A 19,437-nucleotide genomic window follows, 5' to 3' on the forward strand; every position below is an offset into this window, starting at 1 on the left:
GCAGATTGCAGCCTTTCATTCTACAACCAACATGAAGCACAATAAGAAAAGGCTTCTTCAAGCATCTGTCCCCATTAATAGATTGCTCTATTTCTGCTCTTTTGTCTACTAGTAAATTCTTGAAAAACTCATCAATACTAATTACTTCACAAAGACATTCCCCACTTATTTCTTTAACTACCATAATATGGCATGTAGCTTTTTCTCTTTACTGAAACTACGCTTTACAGGCATCAGTAATTTCCTCACACATACATTGGTTCTCTTTGTGGCATTTGATCTACCCTTTTCAGTGTCCCAGCTCTCTGCTAACTTGCCACTCTACATTCTTTAGATATGCCACCTGCTTCTGTATCCATTCTAAGTCTCACTTTTGATAGCTCCAGGCCTGCCCTTATGTACTTGTCTCCTCCTGAACCCTCTGCCTGTCCTTGAATGCCCTCCTACTCCGTATCTCACCCTGGACTTCAGTTGCTAATGTAACACTGTAATCCATTTCCATAAGGAACTCAAAGAATTTTTTAAAATCTCAATGGTTTTAAGAGAGAAAATATGACATTTGAAAAGTCAAAAAAATCATCATATTCTACAGAGATATATTTTACCTTTGTGCAGACTGCTCTTGTTTTTTATGATAAAGTAAAGGTTTTGCTCTGGCATATATAATATGAAAAAAATAAGATTCCCAAAACTAAACATCCTTGAACAGTAACATGCAAGCTCATCTATACTGTGAACACAGTTGATCACTGAAGATTCTGTATCCTTTAGAAAATTGTCATTGTTTTTCTAAATATGAATTTAAATTGCGTATTCCATTAGCACAACTATTGATCCTGGGAGATGAACATCCAACTTGACATTAATTTTGATTGTTCCTTTTCTTTATCTGGGACTTGGACCTTGAGAAGCTGAACTTAGAATAGGAAAACATGTTGAAAGGACTTCCACAGGAAATAGTAAACTGGTTTCTGTGAGAGGTGAGAGGTGCATCAGACTTTAGTGAATGCTGAGGGATGGGTGATAGAAAATCTATGTGCAAGGGCTTGAGTAGTGGGTTCTGAAAGCCTCTACAGTAGGTGTTATACAACTTGCAACTGCGTTTAGCTTCAATTTGGGAAACTGGAGGAAAGGCTTCAGCTAATTTTTAGGAGCTGTCTGTAGATAGATGGAATTTGGAAGGAAAGAAGGGACCTGCACAGGTACAGTTCAGTAGCTGAAGCAAGAGCTGGCTGCAGAGGAAAGTGATGGGACAGATTGGTGAAATAAGTAAACCTTCACTAGACATTCTCAAGATTTTTAGGATTTTGAGATACGATATGATGTCAACATATCTGAATTGCAAAGGAGCTCCAAACATTAAAGATTAGTAACAAAGTAAAGACATTAAAAAAAAATCTGAGGGGGTTGGGGATTTAGCTCAGTGGCAGAACACTTGCCTAACATGTACAAGGTCCTGAAAATAAAAAAGTGAGAATCCTGGGTTATAATTCCCAATTTATATCTCTCATTGGCATTATATTTCTGAGCTAATGAAGTTATAAATTATTTTTGTAAGATATCAGTAAGCACAGTATCCATCTCTGGAAGTACATCTCCCAGTCAGCTGCCTGGGAGGCCAAGGATGCTACTTTGCTTGGCAGTGTCCCAATCCAAATAAGGACGAATAGATTTTTTTTTTCTTTTTAGGCCACATGTTTCTGGATTACAACTGTGCGACTTTGAAAATAATAGCCTCTAGGGACATATCTGAAAGAAAGACTCATAAAATATTGGCATTTGCATATGAAAATGTCTTTTTAAAAAAACAACAAATGTTCACGTTCACTAGGGAATTGTGCTATAATCTCTGCAAAGGTCAGAATTTAATTTTTGTCAGAAACTGTTTTTATTTTTCTCACCAAAATAATCTTTAAAGAGAAATTTTTATTTTGTTTTCTAACTGAAAACCTGTGGTCACTAGTATTTAGTAAGCAGAGAAAGAAAGAAATAAAAAAGGATGTTTTAAACCAACTAATAATTTATGTTCTACCCAGTATTATTATATGCTGACCTTTTTTTTTTATCTTTTAATTTTCAATACAGTCAACTTTCAAGCAACACTTCTGGAATATTCACTGAATTATTTTTAAATAAGTTTCAGAAGCCATATAGGATATAAAAATATAAATAAAAATCAACTAAATGCTTCTCAAGCCATACTCCTTTTAAACGATCCTTATTTTAGTAATATTCCTAAGGCAAATGACACTTAAATAATTCTATGTATATCTCAATAGAAACATCCTCAGTTTAATGCTATGTGTCTCACTATAGGCATAGGAAATCAAACTATGTGTGTTCTAAGAATTTCTAAACTGATATTTGTCAATAAAATCTGGGCTCTTAGAAGAGTCTTAAGCGGGGATCTTAGGTCTACCAGTGGCATGATGGTAAATGTTTATCAGGCTCTCCAGGGAAAACCAATGATGTTGCATGTTGCATTTGACATTTTCCATGGTGTTAATATCACACCAAAGCCAATTTCAAGCTAGCAGTATGTCATCACTGAAGGCAAACAGATAAGATACAACTTTATCTGCACCCACCAAGTCTCAAGATCTTGAGAGCACATGAGTGTCCATCAAACTTCCAGTCTTTCACTTTTGGTTAAATGTTGCAAAAGGGATGGGGATGAGAATTGTGCTTAGTAGCCTAGGCTCTGGAGTTGGATTGCCCTGGTCCTAATCTCACTCTTCAATTCATTCTCTTGAGTAAGCTATTTAACTTTTATGTGATTTAATTTCCTTATATACAAAATGGTAATAGTAGAATTTCTATCTCATAGAACTGTTGTGATGTTTAAATGATCTCTAGTTTTCTCATTAGTAAAACGTAGAAAACAATATTGAGGATTGGGGTGAAACTATGTGAAGTAATGAAACAAGAGCCTTTTGAAGATGGCATAAATGTGGGCTGTTATTATTAATCCGGTTTAAAAATAATGATGTCATGGAAGTAAAAATGAAAGGGTGGAACATTTCTTGTCATTTAAGTAGAAATTTGGGAATGATGTGGTTGGCATTAGGAACCGGGATGTTTTGTGGTAAGAAGCAATCTTCCCCTCCAAATTAAATTTCTACCATGAAGCAGTTAAATATTGTGCTTAACCTTTTTTTTCCTACAAAAGAGAATTTTTCAAATGAGAAAGGACTATACTTTAAACATAATTCATGTTTAAATGAGTTAGGGTTCATGGTAAATTACATTAACAAAATATTCATGGAGTCATAATTTTCAGAGAAAGGAAATATAACATAAAATGAATAAGCATAGCATGTAATAATCTGTCAAATGAAAGATATGATTCTTAGGCAAAATCATATAGTTAACATTGCCATTATAAGATGAATTTTATTATATATGTATATAATTTTATTAATATATATAAAATTCTTGAAGGTAAAAGTCTTTTTTGGGGGATCTGGGGGGCTAGTTATTGTTTTGCAGTGCTGGGGTTGGAACACAGGGCCTTGTGCTCAACCACTGAGTTTTACCCTCAGTCCAGAAATTCTTTAATTTTATAAATAAATATAAAATGAAATGTCTAGCCAAAGACAGAATAAAGAGATGTCAAGCCTGTTAAGTCCAATCAACTGGTGAACAATAAAGGCCACACAGGAAAATAAAGGAACAAAGAAATTAAAGGAACAATATCAGGTATTTTAAATTCACATTTTGAATCTCTGTTTGCTTAGAATATATATATATATATATATATATATATATATATATATATATATATATATATATTGTGTTCATTCAGTGAAATTCAACAGTGAAAACAATTCTGGACAGAATTTATAATTTAAAAGTGTTCCTTTGATTCTGCCCCCCACTTAATTTGTAACTCTAAACCATGCTCTGGCAGAGGAACTCCATTCTGGGGACCAAAGCAGAACCACTTGTGCAGCACAGCCTTTGCTATGGCTGTCTCTGTCATTATTAGTGAAAATCTTCATGGTTGAGTATAAAAAAGAACAAAACATGATGCAAGAAGATCCCCCTGCTGCCTTAGTTAGTGGGGAAAAAAAAACAAAGCAAAATGAAAGATCATGTATGTTCTATGCTATCTTCCATGAAAGAAGGGGGGAAAATATCAAAATAAAATTTTGTCATATATCACATAATAAGAGATTAGCTGGGGACTAAGGTGGAGGCAAGACTGATGAAACCTTTTGTATTATTTTGATTTTTGAATCAGGTCTTTATTACCCATTAAACAATATTACCCATTGTTTATATGAAGTCCAGTACACAAAGATAAATAAAAACTTCAATCTCACCTCTAGTTTAACATTTCTTACCTTCCCAAGCTCAGCATGTATACCTTCAGAAGGGAAGAGACCTGGAGTGTGTTCACTCTCCATTCCCTGCCCCTACTCTACTGCTTCTAGTTGTTCAACAATGTGGAGGGACAGAGAGAGAATAACAGGGCAGAGGGTCTTACTAGACTGGTACTTTTGCTGTCCTCTGTGTAACAAATGCCCAAATGTAGGTTAATTTTCTCTCCTAGAGACTTTTTGTGGGTCCTTCAGAGGCAACTCAGTACTCTTGAACACCTGAACATGTTCATGGCACCTTAAACATTTTATATTCTGTGATATTTTGGCTGAAATTTTCAGTTTCTCCCCTGATCCTTTTACCAAAAACACCCTAGAATCCTTTGATGTTGGTACTCTTTATTACTTTATTATTACTTCAAAAGACCTCTATTCCATTTTCATCATGGCTTTGAAAAGTTATCTGAGTCAAACTCTGGAAGATTATCTCTCTCCAGCTGAAGGTTCCCTCTTAGCTCTAAATTCATGGGAGGCTCTCATCAGTTGACTGTCACCTTTATCTTTTCTGAGAGTCAGGACCCTGTCTTAGCACTCTGTAAACACCAAGAGACACTGGGCAAGTCTCTTGAGCCTGCCAAACATTCCCTGGAGGGTAAGTGGCCTGGCTGAGAGCCACAGCACTGGGATAACAACCCTCTTCCAATGAATCTCCATCTCCTAATCTCCTTACCAGTCTGCTAACGATGAGGCTGGGTTTGGGTGGTGACATATTTGGAGCTTCACAAAGCCCTCCAGGAAATCATGAGCGTGAGCATGTGGGCATGTCATAGCCATTTCTCAGAAGAAACTCTGATATTAGAGGAAAATTTCATACCTGAGTGAAAACCAATATAAGGCTACACCTGTCTCTAACGTTTAAAGACTAGACCTAAGGACATTGAAGGTGGGGGTGCATGAGAAGAGAATGAATTATCTTTCATTTTATAAATTTATTGTTTGATATTTCTGTTGTCTTAAAGCATTTGGATCAAAGGACATGTTTTGTTTTTTTTTTTTTAAAAAAGAATCATAGTCCAGTTAATTAACTAGATCAAAAGGAACCTTTAAATTTTTAATAAGATTTTGATTTTGGTTTTATATTAAGATATGTTCGATTGCTGTTTGAGTGAAGCAGGGTCAAGACTGAGAAATGAAGAAGGGAGAGAAGAATGAGGACAAAAGAGAGAGGAGGTGAGGACCTGACTCACCTTGTTTCATCGATATAAACTGCTTCCAGCACGGATGCTGCATATTCAATGTTCTTCTTCAAGTCCACCACGTTCACGTCACCTTTCTCCAGCTGCTTCACTAGGCATCTTAGTCTATTCCAAAAAAGTAGCCATAGAGAAAGAATTAGAGCGATGCACTATAACTATGGAAAATAGTTATATATTTTCTATTTTCTAAGTCACCCATTTCTAAGTCATACAATAGAAATATTTTTAGTTTTTTTTCTTTTATAAAGTAATATTAGGTAGCTAGTTGAAAATTCAAGATGACTTCTTCAACACTCTCATGAAAGCATATTCCTATCACTAGACTTTAGAGTATGGAGTCTCTACTTCTTCGGAGTTGGCCCTAAGGGACTATTTAGAGTGCTTTTCTGGCTGCCACAGTTACTGTTGTTCACTGTATACAGCAATGAAAACCAAGATGAAAGGCAAAAGATCAGAAAATATAATCAAGCAAAAAAAATACATATGTATATGCAGTGGTTTTACCGTGATTTTTTTTAACCTAAGGCAAACCTAAAAAAAAAAAACATTTTCTCTCATTTTTTGCAGATGTAATGATGTGCCCAATTCACAGGAGTTTGACAGTATAGAACTCAGAAAATTCATGTCTAGAATCCTGATTTACAGAGACAGACAGTGAGATAATCAAGTTTATTATTTTCAGCCATTGATACTTAATATAGAGAGGTAATACAGAATATAGAGAGGTAATACTTTGAGATATTGTTATGCAGCCATTGATACTTAATATAGAGAGGTAATACAGAATACTTGAATAATATTTTGGAAACTTCTATGCAGTAAATTGTTAATCAAAAATACTGTGCAAAAAACTTCTATGCAGTAAATTGTTAATCAAAAATACTGCATTACATCAAGCACAAAGGGAACCTATATTCCTTACTATCTATATGCCATTGATAAGCAATGTGAAACCAATTGATCTGCTTTCTTGAACTGCCAAATGGAACTTAATTCCACTGTTGTTCTAGGGTATTTCAAAAGAGAGAATAGAGTATATCTACTTTTAGGCACTAGCTTAGAGATAACAGATTTTCTGACAACATGCTTTGGATGATTTCCAATGTTGAGGCCTAGGGTATGATGACAAGTTAGTAATTTCAGCAGGTATTTGACATTCCTCCACCTGTAAAAGACACTTTATTTCTCCATGAGAAAAAGCCACAGCCAGATTAAAACTTCTTATCCAGGAAATAGTACCATTTGGTTGTACTTGGTTGTATGATATGCTTTAAAAACAGTAAGTACTTAGTATATCGATCCTTTTAATGGCTGACTAGATTATGTTTATGTGCTGCATGTTCTTTCTCCATTTATCAGTTGATGGATGCTTAGGTTATGTTCATTTCTTGGTTATTGTAAATAGTGCTACAAAAAACATAGAACACAGATGTCTCTTTCACATACTGGATATACACCCAGTAGTGGGAGTGTGGATCATATGGTGATTCTATTTTTAATTCTTTGAGGAAACTTCATAATATTTTCATGGTAGTTATATTAATTTAAATTCCTACCAACAGTGTGCAAAGGTTCCCTTTTCCTCTTTTCCTTGTTCTCACCAGTACTTTATTTATTTATTTATTTATTTATCCATTTTGGTGCTCTATCACTAAGTTACATCCAAGCTCTTTTACTTATTCTTTTATTTATTTATTTGTTCACGTGCGTACACACACACACACACACACACACACGCGCGCGCGCGCACACACACATTTATTTAGAGGCAGTGTCTTGCTGAACTATCCAGGCTGTCTTCAAATTTACTATCCTTCTATCACAGCTTCCTGAGTTTCTGGGATTATAGGAATATGTCACCATGCCCAGCTGACAATACCCATTCTTAATAGAGTGAGGTTTTAATTTTCATTTCCCTGATGATTAGTGATGTTGATCAATTTTTTCATATACTTGTGTGTATGGTTATCTCTATGTCTTCTTTTGAGAATTATTTATTTAGGTATATTGCCCATTTTAAAACTACTGGGTTTGGGAGTTCCTAATCTATTCCACATATTAGCCCCTGTCAGACATATAGTTTACAAATATTTTGTCCAATTCTGTAGGTTGTTTCTTCACTCTGATGATTATTTCTGTGCTGTGCAGAAGCCTTTTAGTTTTATGAATCGCATTTGTCAATTTTTGCTTAGTTTCCTGTGCTTTTAGGATCTACCCCAAAAATCCTTGCTCTTTTCCAATGTCCTGATTCACCTGTTTCCTTCTAGCAGTTTCATAGTTTAAGGTCTTACATCTGTATCTTTAATAAATTTGAAGTTTATTTTTATAACCAGTTAGAAACAGAGGTCTGGTTCCATTCTTATGCATGTGGACATACAATTTTCTAGCAATATTTATTGAAAGACTCATTTCTTCAATGTATGTTTTTATCACCTTTGTTGAAAATCAAACATCAGTAGATGTATCAGTTTAATTCTGGGCTCTCTGTTCTGGTCCCTTAGTGTATGTATCTGTCTTTATACCAGTGCTATGCCAGTGTTATGCCATCACAGAAAGACAAGTACTGCATGATCTTGCTCCTAAAGGGAATATGAGGAATTTGATCTCATAACAGTTGAGAGTAGAGTGATGGTTCCTAGAGTAGAGGGGATGAGAAGAAGAGAAGAACTGTCCATAAGTGGGTAGTTAATTACAGTTAGGTAGGAGTAAGAAGTTCTGGTGTGCTGCGTATAGTAAATAATAAAGGTTGACAATAAATAATAATAATGTACTGTATATTTTAAAAAATAAGAATAAAGTGTTTTGAGTGTTTCACTGTAAATATATGATGAATGTTTGAGGAAATAGCTTTAATTTTAATATTATACAATGTATGTCCATCAAAATATCACATGATACTCCATAAATATATATTTTTATGTTTTTATATATTAGTTAAAATTATTTAAATAAAAAAATAGAAAAATCAGAAACTTCAAATGATTACCTGCTTTATTTCTGAGTAGCTGTAATCTATTTTAATTTGAATTAGCAGTTTTTTCCCACTTAAAGAAAAACAAAAACAACACTGTTCAAGCTCTTGGAGATAGGTATGGCCAAGTGACTAAATTCTGGCCAGTGAGATGTGAATGGAGGTTTTTGTGTAAAATTTTCTAAACAATTATTTTGAAGAGGGTGGAGTCAGCTAAAAGGAGTCCTCTCATATCCCTTGCCCATGTCTTAAGGTCTAGAATGAGGGGGAGCTATCCAAATGTCCAACTGCCATCCAGGATCACAAAGGAAGGTACCCAAGGAACATTGCTGAGATGAAAGGTGGAAGTGGCCAGGATATCAAGCTGTTAATCACCTGAGTGATACTACCCACCTCTGGACTTGTTTCATATGAAAAGACAAGGATTGTGGTATAGCCATTGCTATTTTGAATTTTTTTTTTATGTGACTGAACCCAATTCTAACTGATAAATGAAAAGAATAAAAAAAAATCCAAAAGAACTCAAGAATGGCAGAAAGAAACTTTATGTAAACTAAGAGGTGCTCCTCTCTCAGAGACTATCTGCAGGTGAACCACTAAGTCCTACAGCCAACAGCTGTTCCCAAGGGAATGGCCCATCAACAACCACAACAATGAACAAGAGGCTGTGCTTGTTGCACAATGAACATGCCTCTCACAGAGACTTCTCAGTGTGGTTTAAAAGCAAACTCACAACTCATACAGACAAAAAGATTGAAAAAGAATATATATTTTCAGGGTTATTAGAACTCCTGTTGTCTCTTTTGCTTTGCATGCAACAAATATTTATTACTGAATGCACACCCATTTATATGTATGTATATGAATATATACATAAGGATACATATGAGTATTGAATACATAAGTATATATATATACACACACATCCACACACATATATATATAAGCTCTTCTTTCTTACTGAAATCCTGTTCCCCCATATCTTTAACTATCTGAACAATGCTGTAGTTACTAAGCATATCTAGGTTGTTATCCATCTCATAAGTCCTTTGAAGATTACCATTTATTGTGGTGTCTCCCTAGTTATAAACTAAATTATACTTCATTACTCCATACTGAAACTTTCTTAACTTTCATTATAGTTTCAATTTTTTTTATCTGTGATTCCCCCTATTGGTCTCTGATCAAATAAAAAATTACTAGGTAAGCAAAGAAATAGTAAAATGGACCCATAATGGTGATAAAAATCAATCAGTTGAAATTGACCCAAATATGACAAATAGAATTGGTAAACAAGGATGTTAATTACTATTAAAATGAATAGCATTAGTTGAAGAAATTTAACAACTCAGATAAAATTAAAAATTCCTTAAAAGACACAAACTATCAAATCTCAAGAAGAAATAGATAAATTGAATTTCTTATTAAAAACTTTTACTAACAGTGCTGGGAGTATAGCTTACTGGTAAAACACTCGCCTAGCATGGATGAGGTCCTGGTTTGACTTTCAGTAATGTAAAACAACAACAACAAAACAAACCTTCCTTCACTAAGAATCAGAATACATAAAGTTAAAAGAACACCTGTAGTAAATATGAATATTAAAATATGACTGAAAGTAGGAAAGCATGAAATGACACAGATAGCAACTGTCAAAATGCAACACTACTGTGTCATTTCCAGTATGCCCTTCTAGCCCAGAGCCTAAAACAATAAGAAATGATGAATCCATTAAATAATGAAATTGTGTACACTGAAGGTCAGTGCTCAGAAAAAATTAAAACCTAATCTTAGTCTAAGAAGCAGGGTTTATAGATTGAAAACTTTTCAGACACTTCCTCCATATTGGCAAACATAACTATAAAGCACTATGATATCTTTATCTTAGGAGATTTACAATTCTAACACAATTTATATCATTGAAGAAAATGAGAAAAAAAATGGGATCAAAGTTTTAATGTAGAATGTGAGGAATGTAGTTAATAATGCCATGTTTTACACTGAAAATTTGCTAACATAATTTTAGGCACTTTCACAATCAAATGTAACTGTGAGATGATGGATATATTAATTTGTTTGACTGCAATAATCATTTCACTATGTATATGTATACCAAAATACCTTAAAAATAATATGGCTAATATTATTAGCCTTAAATAGAAGCATGTTTGCACATGCCTATAGTTTACACTTAAAGGAGTGAAGCAATTTTGTTGAGACAGAGAATATAACCATCCCTTAGTATCTATGGGGGATTGGTGCTAGGACCCCTGCAGATACCAAAATCCCTGAATTCTAAAGTTCTTTACATAAAATTGTGTGGTATTTACATGTAGTATTTATATGTAATTGTGTAGTATTTAATATGTACATTTACTGCTATACTTTAACCATCTCTAGATTACTTACAATACCTAATACAAAATAAATGGTATGTAAAAAGTTGTTATACTGTATTATTTAGGGAATAATGATAAGAAAAAAAGATTGTACATGTTCAGTACAGATGTGATTTTGTTTTTTTAATGAATATTTTCAATCCAGTTAGTTAAATCCATGGATGTGGAATCCACAGACACAGATATCCAACTGTTTGATGAATAGTTTTTTTTAAGCAAAAAGAAATCCAAAATTATACTCCTTCTTTCCAAGAAATCATTATCTCTTCAAGAGGTATTAGCTTTTTTTCTTACAGAAATGAACATTATATAATTTTCAGCATGTTGAAAAATGCCTTTTAAGTACAGATTTACAAACGTTCAGAATTAGAAATGCTTTCAAGACCCATTTCTTCCTCCTGGAAAAAAACAAAACAAAACAACCCCATAATACCATCTTCACTCTAAGAGGGAACCAATCATTTGTACCTGGTCACAGTTACCCCTCTGAAATTCCATGGTCTTTGTAGACTCAGTGATTTTCTGTAAAATGTTAGATGTTTAAATAAATATACATTAAAATATAATGCATTTACTTAAAAATGCCTATTCTAATGAATAAAAATTAGTGAATTTTACCTACTAGTTAGTTATTTAAAGCAGAGAAGACAGATTAGGAATAGAGTGCACACATAGTAGATCCACTTAAGAACAGTTTACCATCTTATGTTACTCTCTTGGAGCTTGCAAAACTCATTTAGCACTCAGCTCAGGTAGACACTCTATGTTAAATATCTTTCATTTGCCCAGGTTTGCTTTACTATTCTTTACTCTGCTTCTTCCTCTGAGACTGGCCTGTAGGGTTCACAGCAGGTATCCAGTTGGATTTCACAAATGTGGAGAATCAGAGGAAACAAGGGAAAGGAGAAGAGTGAAATACACAAATTTTTCTGCTCTCCCTGGAGGCAGTTCCTCCTCCTCTTGTTCATCTTCCTCCTCCTCCTGTTGTTCCTCCTCCTCCTCCTCTTCCTCCTTCTCCTCCTCCTCTCCCTCCTCCTCCTCAAAAGGCTATTTATGTCAGCAATCTACAGAATTCCCTTTCAAATCTTTGTTTTTCTTTCTCTCCATATCACTCCTTCTGTCTCTGTTACTCCCTCTTTCTCTCTGAATTTTCTAACTCTGCCATGCCTTGATGACACAGGTCTATTGATTATGCATTCCTGGAGTCCTATGTCACTAGCTCAGAGGAGTCATGTAATTCTGTAGTTGCATGTACAACTGCAGATGCTCTTGTGATGCGAAGACGGTTGTCTCATAGCTTCTCAAAGTACCTGTTTTGACTCTTTTATCATTTTCTTGCCTAACTTCTATCATCCATCCCATAATGCCATTTCCTCTTATGGAGATCTTTAAGGCAAATCTATGAATGTGTTAAAAAGACAGTAAAGGCAGGGCTTTAAAGTTGTTGAAGGCTTGCCTGACCCACATCCACCATTTTTTGTTTCTTTTTCTTTCTGGTATTTATAGAAAGGAGCAATTTAGCCCCTAGGGAACTGCTTCCCAGAGTTTCCTGTAGTGAACAGCATCTGGCCAATGGCCAAAGGAGATAGGAAGCTGCACAAAATGCTATGGATCGCCTACTGTAACAGGTTCCCTTTCATGGAACAGGAGTCTCTTTCATGCTTTGAATATAAAACTAGCTTCTCAACCACTGGCAGCTTATTTTAAAACTGATATATGATTTTTCCCCTTCTTTTCCCTCTTCTCCTCCTCATCTAAGGGGAAAGCAAAATCAACATTCTTTCTGTTGTAGGCTGTTTTCTGCACCTCTGCTCAAGGTCCACACAATAAAGAAACGCTGAACCTAGAAACCGGAACAACAGTACTTCCAAGGATATTAGCTAAGCATTAATTAGATCCATTGGTGAGGATACTTTGAAAACAGCCCTGGTACTTCCTCTTTACAGCCTTCTGTTCTCCCTGGTAGTTAGAATGGCAGCCTCTGGGCATAAGTCTATTGCCTTTCTCCTGTGCTAGCAAAGTAATAAAATTTCTTTTCCTCAAAACTTTGTTCTTGTTATTGAATCAGCATTGAGAAAAAGGACCAAGTTTTCATTATCATTACTACATAGAAAATTCTGGAAATCCATGAGATCAAATTCATACTTTCACACTGGAGAAGCCTGACTCTAGAAGGGGCTGTTTGTTAAGGGATGCTGATGTGAACTGAACCAGAAAGTTTGTGGTATGATTTTACAGTTTGAAATTTATGGTTTGCATGTAAACTTGGCAGGTTAAAAACGTCTTTATTATTGCTCACCACTGAAAATTAATGACATAAAGAGATTGAAAAGGTAAAACAGCTGTATGGAAAAAAAAGAATAGGAAAGAAGAAAACAACAGAGAAAAGTTTGTAGCATATTTTTGGAAAAACTATATAGTAAGATGAGGTAACTGTCTTAGAAGGTATAAAAAAGAAGAAATCCATGTGCTTTCAAAGGGTGATTATAGAGAGAAGCAAGACAGTTAATGCCTCCTGAACCTAGAATAGCTCAGGAGGTGGGGAGTCCAATGATCTTACAATGCAAAAAGAGTAGTCAGACACCAATCAGGAGGATTGGGTAGAGATCTTTTAGAGATTTTGGATTTCTTTCTCTACCCTGGAGAAATTACCCTTACCAAACCCATAGGAAACCAGAAGTGAGGCAGGGGTGACAGCCAGTTGAAAACAGATTCTGTGAAAGTCAGCAATATTGAGTGACAGTAAGTCAGGTTCCATTCTCCCAGCTATTCAAAGAGTGAGAATGCTGAAGATTGGAGAGATTGAGGCAAGTGAATTTCTAGAAAGTAATGATGCACTGCCTGCTCATCCTTCAGTGCACCCCTCAGGGGACAAGCAGCTCTCACATACCCAGAGATTAAAAGAACTTTTCAAAGCCTCACACTTAAAAAATATATATATATAATATATATGTATGATATATATTATATATATTTTTTACTTATACTGTGCACATGTATATATATGTTTGTGTGTATATATATGAACATATGAAAATATAAAGGTATTCTCAAATATTGACTTTCCATTTACATATATATCACACACACACACATTTATATATACACACAAATATATGTGTGTACATACATATACATATATGTATATCTATGTTTGTATGTGTTTGTGTGTGTGTTTGTGTGTGTGTATGTGTGTGTGTGTGTGTGTGTGTGTGTGTGTATAGGTAAATAGATAGATAGGAAGTAGATATAGTTTTTTTTGTTGTTTTTGTTTTTTTTGGTACTACTAGAAATTGAACCCAGGGGCAATCAACCATGGTCTTGCTAAGTTTCCCAGGCTGGTTTCAAATTCAGCATATTCCTGCCTCAACATGCTGAATAGCTGGGATTATAGGTGTCCTTCACTGTGCCTTGGCTTTGTTCTTCAATGGTTTATCAGTGGTCAACAGGCATTAATGGTAACCTCCAACATGAAAGTCACATACAAATACAAACAAATTCATTTAAAAAAAAAACCAAAACACTTCGATGGAATGGAAACAACATGGAGCCCAAAGAGAAACATTAAGAGAGAAACAAAAGAACTCTGAGAAAAGAGAAGAGCTGCATCCATGAAGCAGGAACATAGGCCACTTTTGTTGTTGTTAAGGGAACAAATGGTGATAAAACAGCTCTTTAAAATTAACCATAATAATTTACACGAAAATATCAATCAAAGTGGTAGAGGAAAATGTCTAGTTACCATGCCAGGAGGTAAACAATAAGATAGCAGAATGGATACTAGGATAATAAAGATAAGAAAAGTAGATAATTAATTTGGGGGATCTAATATCCAGTTCACTAGAGTTCTACATATAGGGAATAGTAGAGATAGAGAATGTTAACAAGGGAAAAGTCAGTCAAGGCCTACTTCATAAGCATGCGCCTTGTTAGTTAAACAGGGTCTTGCACTTATAAGGGTCTCACACTTAATTTAATGCTTTGCTGTCACTATCTTGAACTTAATAATTTTGATAAAAAGACACTGAATATTTTCATTTTGCATTGAGTTCACTGGGCCCTGATTATTATGTAGAGAGTCCCAGGGCCTGCCTCACATTCTGTTCTCAAACTATCAAGCAAGTTTGAAGAAAATTTACTCTTATTTTTTAGGAAGCCACGGGGAAATACATTTACATTTAACAGAGACATAAGAGAAAATATAATACAAACAAATGGGAAAAGGAAGTCCCAGAAAAATAGATGTGTGCCCCATTAGGAATTAGTTAGTCCAGATTGACACAGGAGTACAGAAGAAAGGAAGTAGGTTGGATCCTACAAGGGAAATAGTGGAATCTAAAAACAATGAAACTAATAGAATGTTTGGGATTCTTCTTTGGACAGACCACTAGAATATTCATAAACTTGTTTTATATACATATTTTTAAAATACAAGAGCTGGAGCTGTGGCTCAGCCATAGAGCACTCACCTAGCATGTGTGAGGCCCTGGGTTCAAACCTCAGCACCACTGCAAAATTTCAGAAGAAAAAAATGGTTGTACAAGATAGGAAATAGTCAAAGCACAATATTTGTCAATTGATTAATATTAATGAAGTGGTACTATTATAAACATTAATGACAACAACAAAATATAGGTGCAATATAACTCTTGAGAAGATTCAGGTAAGAATGTTGATGAAGTTAATAGGCAAATTATTTTTTCTACTATCATTCTTGAGTGTTTGTAAATAAAGTCTGAAGTTGATCAAGATATTACTAAAAGCATATTATTTGGAAATAGAGTTCTCTCTTTCAAAGAAGGAACTGAAAGAACTAAACCCATCAAGATTATTTACTCCTAGAGAACTGACTGCATTTTTGATAAAAATAAAAGTATTTCAAATGACATAGTTCTCTATTAAGTTAAAATACCCATATGTTGCTCACAAGAAAAGTGACTTTAATGGGTAGTTTTGGAATCATTATCCATGACAAATTTAAGTGATTAAAAAATAACAGGGCCTCAAAATATATATTGAATTGGAAGTGAACAGAAATTTTCTAAAGGGTTCAAAGCATTCCAATCTTGAGTTAATGGTAACATTAAACTCTAGCTGTTCTCGGGGTATTTTAGACACATGGCGAATGAAGTCAAGAAAAGAAAATTAGATTTAACATAATTAAATACAAACCTGTTCATTGTATATGCCAGGCTCATGTACTGAATTGATCGAAAACATGCACATGTTTGAAGTTTGAGTTAGTCATAAAATGCAAACCCATCTTAAGAGAAAAAGAGAAAGGGAAATAGGTGGAAACCCTATACAGTATGAGAGTGGCATGAACTACCATGACTGAAATCACCACATTTTCTTTTGCAAAATTTAAAAAAAAAAGGGGAGGGAAAGTATAGCATTTTGAGTTCTTTTAGGAAAGTCAAATATGAATATGATCTAGAACGACTGAAAGTGAGTGAGCAGGAGGTTGGGTAGGCAGATAGGAACTCCTGAAATAATGAGGGGCTGAAAAACTGTAGTCTATTGCTGTTGGGGCTGAGCACGGAAGATCTTAGCATCGTTTCCACCAAAAGGAAAAGGGGTGTTTAACAATGGTGCCTTTTGTCCATTCAAGCTGCTATAACAAAATCCTATCTGCTAGGTAGCTTATAAAAAAAACAAGAAATTTCTTTCTCGCAGCTCTGAAGTTTCAGAGACTGGGAAAATCTTGATCAATGTGTTGGCAGATTCAGCACCAGCAAGGGCCCACTTCCTCATCTTCTCGCTGTCAACTCCTGTGGCAGAAGGAGCAAATGAGCTTCAGCAGGCATTTTATTTCAGAACTACTCACACCCTAAAGGCCCCACCTCCAGATTCTATCCCCTGGAGCGGGAAAGGAGTTAGGATTTCAGCATCCAAATCTTAGTGGGAGACAAACATAGCAAGTGGTTTGGGACATTTAGTTAATGCAGAACCATGTACCAATGGGCTTCAAAAATACACTAGCAGAAATGGAAAATCATATAAAAATAGATTTTTAGAGAATTACGCATACAAAAAAAATAAAACTATGGAAAGAAAAGTCAACATGGAATTTTTCCAATTAAAATAGATTACACAACATTAAAAAAAAAGTAATAAAGAGAAATATTTCCCCCACAGATACTATCAGAGAGCAGAAAAGTTTTTCAGATACTCTTGATACTCATTGAGAGGAAAATTGAGTTGATTAAAGAAGAGAGTCTTGAATGCCCAGTCCTGCTGTGGGGATGCAAATTGTGGCATAATAAGCAGTCAAACTGAGTTCAAATGAATTGACTGAGAACATAGTATTTATTGGGAAGGCTGTTTTTTATATTAAGAGAAGTATTTTAACCTTCTGATTTAGATGATCCCTCCACCACATATCACACACATGTATGTTTAAGAAACCACTAAAACTGAATGACAAAATACTTGGGTTGCATTTTATAGAAGTCCCCCCCCTTTTTTTTTTACATTGACGGAAGCAGTTTTGAGAATGGCAACTGAGTCATAAGCTTGGTATAACTTAACACTAGGAAACAAAAATAAACAAGACACTAACTAGGAAAACTAAACAACTCTGAATATGTAAAACTAAGAATTTAATTATTGAAATTGATGACTTGTATCATGGGATGATAAGACAACCAGGAATACAGTAAGGACTCCTCACAGAAATCACTATGTGGAAGCTTTGTTTCCTCTGTGGTTTCAGATGCCCCTGGATGGGCCCTCTGGTGTCTCTTTGCAGAAACTCCCAAAGCTCCTGGGATCTGGTGATTCTACATTTTCTTTGACCCCCCAAAAGCTTCTGGTGGATAAGGATTTTGGTGTTTTTTATGTCTGTTCCATTATATTCCAATTCTCAATTCTGTTCTGTAATACTCTGAATTTACCAATAATCAAGTTTTACATTTTTATGGCTACAAATAGAATGTTCATTAAATAGATGAATAGTATATGAAGATTACAATCCTATTTCTGAAGTTAGTGGTGGTTGTTAGCCAAAGTTATTGATTACCTCCTTTTTTGTGGCATTATCTTTTCCGTGTCTATTGAAATCTACCCCCCTATCCCATTTACATCCACCAAATACCAATCAGTAATTTCTCTTTCATTCTGGAGATCTCTGTCTTGGAACTCTATATCTTCTGGCTCAACTCTGGTTGAATTGCTCTCCAGACGTGTTACACAGTAGCCATCCCAAGGCCTCTCTTGAACAAATTTTATGAATCCCCTGTTTCTAGATCCTTTGACTTCCTCCTTTCTGAATTCTTCCCTGTCTTGCTGGAAAGAGCAAATTCTCCAGTAATTTCTAAGAAAGTATTCATGTGACATAATTCTTGAAGTTTCTGAATGCTAAAAAATCTTTGGTTTTTTTTCTTACCAGTTGATTAATAATTTTGAAAGATTTTTTTTTAAATTGAGAAGCATTTTCTCTCAAACTTTAAAAGCTTTGCTTCATTTCTTTTATTATGGATGACCCTTCACTTGGTTCCTCTACTTTTAGAGTTACCACTATTCTTCCTTTTACATACCATATTTCTAAATTTTATTATAATAATCTATTCTCCATTGAATTGCCTTTTTTGTCTTTGATTTTTCTTTTGGTTTATAAATTCTTGTTCTTCTACTGTAATTATAGAGAGTTTCAAGTTGAAAAAAAATAGAAATATAAGATAATCCACTGCTTTTTTCAAAAGAAAAAAGCTTTTATTTCTCACTGCCCAACTAAATGAACAAAATGATGATAATAGGGTACCAAAAAGGTGAGACTTCTTTTTAATAACATACCTAAGTAACTAAACAAAACAGCAATTATGAAACAGGAAATTTAGTACGCTGGCACAGTGGACATTACCCATTTAGTATTAAAAATATTGTGTTTTTCACAATTAGAAGATAATCTCTTTGTTTTTTCTGTGGTAGAGAGAATGATAGAAGAAATAAGAAATAAAGAACTATACAGCATAACTGAAAGTCTATGTAGGTAGAATTACATTTGGTCTAGAAACTCTGAGTTTATTTGTATATAATTGTATCATTTTCGACTTCAGTACTTTCATTCACCTCCAAGGCTCTATAACTATAAAGACTTGGGAGATATATTCTAAGGGAGTCCATGAACTCTAAAATTCTTGAGTCATTTTTATTTGTTAATTTTAGCATTAAGTTTTCTGTTTCAATCATTTACTTTACCATGTTTATTCAAAGGTGTGAAATTCTCTCAAGTTCTATAACACAGATATTGATTTTTCTCCTGTAATTTGTTTTTAAATGTTCCATGTAAAAAAATCACACTGCTTTATCTTAGTGGTGTTTAAAAGAGCATTGCTTTAAAAAAAGAAAACTACTTAAAACAAGCTTGTGGAACAAATGGTCATGCAACTTTAAATAATACTAATAAAATAACCAAGTAATCTCAAGAAGCCTATCTGAAGTTAAACATATGGATAGAAGACTCAGTTTGAATGCTAATAATCAGCTGC

At 34.5% G+C, this 19,437-nt stretch overlaps 1 protein-coding gene across 6 annotated transcripts in view; it reads right to left on the reverse strand.

Annotated features, from left to right (window-relative positions):
• The window catches only part of Pde1a (phosphodiesterase 1A), a 322,491-nt gene that overhangs the window by 90,957 nt on the left and 212,097 nt on the right, over positions 1-19,437 (reverse strand). For all 6 annotated transcript variants that reach the window (XM_040294552.2, XM_040294555.2, XM_021725976.3 and 3 more), the window contains one exon: positions 5,570-5,683. In XM_040294552.2, coding sequence (XP_040150486.1) covers positions 5,570-5,683 — 114 coding nt within the window. The remainder of the gene's footprint in view (positions 1-5,569; positions 5,684-19,437) is intronic.

This window comes from Ictidomys tridecemlineatus, chromosome 7 (genome assembly GCF_052094955.1).
Source record: "Ictidomys tridecemlineatus isolate mIctTri1 chromosome 7, mIctTri1.hap1, whole genome shotgun sequence".
In the NCBI taxonomy this organism is placed as follows: Eukaryota; Metazoa; Chordata; class Mammalia; order Rodentia; family Sciuridae; genus Ictidomys; species Ictidomys tridecemlineatus.